We start from the raw sequence: 5,862 nt of genomic DNA on the forward strand, positions 1-5,862 counted from the left end.
TGTGTGTGTGTGTGTGTGTGTGTGTTAGCAGTAAAGGGAGAGGAGGAAGCCCATGCATGGTTTGGTCCGAGGGCAGCGAGTGAAGGTGATGGGGACTGACAGTAGATGTGATAACATATGTAATGTAATTAGAAGCGTATCATTAACACTACACAGACGTTGCGCTGGCCTGCATTAGCATGGTGTTTGTAGGTATCTCATGGATGTGGCCATATGTTTCAGCTCTTTTTCTCTCTCCTTCTCTGCAGTGTGTTCTGTACCTCTGGTCACTGAAACTCCTCTACCCAAAAACGCTATTTTTACTGAGAGGAAATCATGAATGTAGACATTTGACAGAATATTTCACCTTCAAACAAGAATGTGAGTATGCCACATGTGTACACTCAAACTATGCTTGCAATGCTGTATTAATATGCTGCAAATATAATTTGTAATGGCAAAAAGGGGTTTAAAAATGCAAATAGAAGCTTTTTCACTAGTAGTCTACTATTCAAAAGATTGGGGTCAGTATGATTTTTACTTTTAATACTTTTATTCATCAAAGATGCATTAAATTGATCAAAAGTGTTAGTAAAGACATCTATAATGTTATAAAAAATTATAGTTTATGTAAGTTATATATTAATTATACAATTAATTAAATAATATTAAGAGGCACAGTCGTTTTTTAAAAAGAATAAGACATTTTTGAGCAGCAAATCAGCATTTAAGTTACTTTTTAAAATATCTAAAATAAACAAATATTTTAAATTGGGATAATATTTCACATTACTGTTTTTACTATATTTTTGAACAAATAACTGCAGCCTTGTTGAGCATAAGAGACTTTAAAAACATTTTAAAAATCTTACCAGCTCCAAACTGTAGAATGGTAGTGTATATATATATTTAATATAATTTATATTTATATTATATTCCAACATTTGTAATGATTTTTGTATTTTTGATTAGTAATTCATGTTTTAAAAGGAGTACATGCATTCCAAATCCATATATTTTCCTATATCAGACCTGTCAGTTTTCCCGTATTAATAGAACAGATTGATTTATCATAATTTTATATATAATATAAATTTTTTATTTGATATAATTTTTCATAACTTGGAATAAATCATTTTATGTTATTTGGTTTTGTATGCAAGGTTTTTATATGTTGTGTTTATATGTTTTATATGTAAATTTGAATTGCAGTTCATGTTTCAGAACAATGACAAAGTTTAAATGGGTTATATAAATTCCATCTCCCTATATTTCACTGAAAATAATCAAATTAGAATAACGGAGCACAACCCTCAGTTCACATCGATAATTTCCTACAATGTCTATTGTTCCTGAAAGGACCAATCTTTCCATTTAAAGAGAATGAGGTTTATAACGCAGAGCAGTTGGGAGGGGTGGAGGAGGGGTGGGACGTGGAGTATGAGGTAATGCTTCAGAATGGCGCTTTCCCATGAGGCCGAGCGGCGGAGCGCAGAGACAGGTGAGGTGGGAGGGAGAGGTGCAGAGTTGACAGCAAACTCTTTATGTGTCTACTCCACTGACCTGTCGCCATGGTTACAAATGCTTTTGAGAGGCGGCGTATTGAGACATAATGAGAATAGGACACGCGTCGACACACTAAGAGAAAAAAAAAAAACTCCTCCATCTGGAGACACTGTTTATCTTGTGTGTGAGTGTTTGTGACGCACTGAGACACATGGGGCTGACCGCTAAAGTTCGGTCCCAGTATGAATCTAATGAGACCAGAGAAAAACATGTTAAGTGCTGTTATAACAAAATAGCTGATGTTTGCTACAAATATTAGGTGGTTTTTGCAAAAGAACTGTTAAAAAAAACATGATGTCACCTTTGTTTACCCTTAGGAGGCATACTGTAGAAAAACAAGATTTTTTGATTGTTTGAAATGAAAGAACTTGATGTACTATGTAAACAAACTTTAATGTTAACAACGCAGTCCCAGTCATGCCTATGATGTCAGAATTTTTACTTTATTCGAATATGACCCAACTTGATAACAACTACAGTGTTAATTATGGCATTAGCTGAAAATAACTGATCATAACATCTTATATTTTCTTGTCTTAAAGGGATAGTTCACCCAAAAATGAAAATTCTGTCATTAATTACTCACCCTCATGTTGTTCCAAACTCGTAAGAGCTCCGTTCATCTTCGGAACACAAATTAAGATATTTTTGATGCATTCTGTGAGCTCTCTGACCCTCCCATAGACAGCAAGGGTCCTTACATGATCAAGGTCCAGAAACAGTAGCAAATATAGCCTGTTTTGAAAGCTTGACTAACATTAAAAGTGGTTTTCAGGTAAAAATAAAATAAAATGAATAAAACAAAATAAATAATAATAGAGAGTGCACATGAACACCATAACAATGTATTTGCATTGTTGGGGTTTTTTAAGCACAGAATTTTAATGACGCGTCCATTAAAGATTCTTAGCAGAAGCTAATCTGATATTTATCATTAAAAGTAATTGTGAATTGTTGATGGTATTTGTTGTTGACGGTATCTATGAGGAAAGAATAATGATAAAGTAAAAAAATGCTTCTCATTCAGTGGGTTTATAAGGAGACAGATGTGCGCGACCGAACTACATTTCCCATCATGCTCTGTGGCAGCACAAGTATGAAAATTCAGAAAGAAAGCATCAATTACACATCTAATGCATATCCGTTGCTCTTCATTTTGTTGTGCTAGCATTAAAATGTCTTTGCGAAACAGAGAAACAGATATTGGCTTGATAAGAGAATGTATTTAACATAAAACATTATGGTAACACTTTAGTTTAGGGAGCAGTTCTCACTATTTACTAGTTGCTTATTAGCATGCATATTACTAGCATATTGGCTATTTATTAGTACTTATCACATACAATATTAATGCTTTATTCTTAATGATTATTTTTTAAATCCCTTAATCCTACCCCATACCTAAACTTAACTACTACCTTGCTAACTATTAATAAGCAGCAAATTAGGTGTTTATTGAGAAGTAATAGTTAATGGTTAGTTAATATTGAGAATTGGTCCCCAAACTAAAGTGTGACCAAAATGACTACTTTTCCTGTGTACTCACTTGCTGTTTTTCCCTATCCACTGTATCTGCGTTGGCGCAGCTGACACATAACAGTGTACGCAATTTACATTCAGTGGATACTCTCCAAAATGGCGCTAGGGTGACGTGGAGGAGACGAATTGTTGAATAAAGTCATTTTTTTTTTCTTTTGTGAGGAAAGAATAATGATAAAGTAAAAAAATGCTTCTCATTCAGTGGGTTTATAAGGAGACAGATGTGCGCGACCGAACTACATTTCCCATCATGCTCTGTGGCAGCACAAGTATGAAAATTCAGAAAGAAAGCATCAATTACACATCTAATGCATATCCGTTGCTCTTCATTTTGTTGTGCTAGCATTAAAATGTCTTTGCGAAACAGAGAAACAGATATTGGCTTGATAAGAGAATGTATTTAACATAAAACATTATGGTAACACTTTAGTTTAGGGAGCAGTTCTCACTATTTACTAGTTGCTTATTAGCATGCATATTACTAGCATATTGGCTATTTATTAGTACTTATCACATACAATATTAATGCTTTATTCTTAATGATTATTTTTTAGATCCCTTAATCCTACCCCATACCTAAACTTAACTACTACCTTGCTAACTATTAATAAGCAGCAAATTAGGTGTTTATTGAGAAGTAATAGTTAATGGTTAGTTAATATTGAGAATTGGTCCCCAAACTAAAGTGTGACCAAAATGACTACTTTTCCTGTGTACTCACTTGCTGTTTTTCCCCTCACTGTTCAGGTAAAATCAAGTATTCAGAGCAGGTTTACGATGCCTGTATGGGCGCGTTTGACTGTCTGCCCTTGGCAGCTCTCATGAACCAGCAGTTCCTGTGCGTCCACGGTGGCCTGTCCCCAGAAATACAGACCTTAGATGACATAAAGAAGGTACTGCCAAGCCATGCGTGAACAGCAGCACTGTGTGTGGGAGGAGAAGGATTTCATGCATGGCCACAAGAAAGCCATATATGTGTGTGTATTTCTGTATTCTGTATTATATTTGTCTCTGTGGCCTAGTTGGACCGGTTTAAGGAGCCCCCAGCATTCGGGCCTATGTGTGATTTGCTTTGGTCCGATCCCCTGGAGGACTTCGGCAATGAAAAGAGCCAAGAGTACTTTAGCCACAACACAGTCAGAGGATGCTCATACTTCTACAGGTGGGTGGTTTTTGTGCGTTTAAGGGTGTGAGTTTTGATGTGTCTGAGGGGGAATATGTTGTCATACTCTATGGGAAAATTTGTCGAAAGAATCTGCCGTTAAATAACCAATAATGGGGTTTTCAGCAAAATGTAAATTTAACATTGTTAAAATTTAACAATTTAACATAAAAAAAATTAAACAATTCATGAAACAACAAAAGAAGTTTGTTAAAAGAAATCTCTTATGCTCACCAATGCTGTATTCATTTGAACAAAAATACAAGAAAAACATTGTAATATTGTGAAATATTATCACAATTGAAAATATGCGTTTTCTTTTTTTTTATGTTTTTTTTTTAATGTAATTTATTCCTGTGATGCAAAGCTGAATTTTCAGCAGTCATTACATCAGTCTTAGAGACACATGATCCTTCAGAAATCAGTCTAATATGATGATTGGCTGCTCAAGAAACATTTCTTATTATCAGTGTTGAAAATGAATGTGGAATTTTGTTGAAACCATGATACCTTCTTTAACCTTTTTTGGGGGGATTCTCTGATTAACAAACAAACAGCAGAAGAACAGCATTTATTTAAAATATAAATCTTTTGCATTATAAATGTCTTTTCTGTCACTTTCGATCAATTTAACATGTCCTTGTTAAATAAATGTATTCATTTCTTTTAAAAAAACTTCTTCCTGACCCCGAACTTTAGAATGGTAGTTTATATTTTTGTATACGTTTTCAAAATATTAAAACAAAAAAATTTATATATTTTTTTTGTTCACTCTTTTAACCAACAGATACAGAAAATTATGATATTAGGATTTTAATTTGAAGGCTTGAATTCACAAAAATGATTCTGATTTCAGAGGGTTTTAAATGAGGCTTCCTGCCAAAGAATAAAAAAAAATATATATATATAAATGGTAATTGCAACTTTTTATCCCACAATTCTGTGAGATTCTATTTATATGTCTTAATGCCACTGCCACAATGCTTTGAATGTGCATATGTGTGTGCACTGATGTTGTGTAACATATTGTGCACATATGTGGGCATATATATATATGTGTGTGTGTGTGTGTGTATGTGTGAGGACAGCAGGAGTCGGTGGGGAGTTGTTGGGTCTCTCCAGGTGCTCAGGGTTGATGTTGTTTTCTGTCCTCTGTTCTGACTGCATAAAGCAACAGCCTCTTAATATTTCACACACTCTGCTGAAAATTTGATGGAATGGCATTGCACTTGTGTATGTGAGAATGAGAGTTTGTTTCTGTTAGAGCAAGAGTGAAGATTCGTCTGTTGTTTTTCAGCATTTAAATGTTTGTGTTTTAGCATTAGCATTAGCATTTAGTCTTCTGAAACCATACAATAACTTTGTTTTAGGGTATCTATCTATCTATCTATTATGTATATAGACAGACAGACACGCACACACACACAGTACAGAGGCTATGTTGAAAATAGCTGTTTACTGAGGCTGACTGTTGGCAGTTATTCCATTGTTTGGGTATTTTTTCTGTGTCCTTGGTCTTAGGTGAAAAGTTTCATTGATTTAGACTTGGGATAGATTGAGAGTGGCTGACGCAATCAGTTAAAGACAGAGCAAGGCCGATACTATCAGAGAGACAC

At 34.5% G+C, this 5,862-nt stretch overlaps 1 protein-coding gene across 2 annotated transcripts in view; it reads left to right on the forward strand.

Moving 5' to 3' along the window:
* Window positions 1-5,862, forward strand: part of LOC107715410 (serine/threonine-protein phosphatase 2B catalytic subunit alpha isoform-like) — a 60,756-nt gene that overhangs the window by 35,493 nt on the left and 19,401 nt on the right. For both annotated transcript variants that reach the window (XM_016521542.1, XM_016521541.1), the window contains exons 4-6: window positions 249-360; window positions 3,832-3,977; window positions 4,107-4,246. In XM_016521542.1, the coding sequence (XP_016377028.1) occupies window positions 249-360; window positions 3,832-3,977; window positions 4,107-4,246 (398 nt within the window). The remainder of the gene's footprint in view (window positions 1-248; window positions 361-3,831; window positions 3,978-4,106; window positions 4,247-5,862) is intronic.

Source organism: Sinocyclocheilus rhinocerous, unplaced genomic scaffold (assembly GCF_001515625.1).
Source record: "Sinocyclocheilus rhinocerous isolate Xijiao unplaced genomic scaffold, SAMN03320098_v1.1 scaffold299, whole genome shotgun sequence".
NCBI lineage: Eukaryota > Metazoa > Chordata > Actinopteri > Cypriniformes > Cyprinidae > Sinocyclocheilus > Sinocyclocheilus rhinocerous.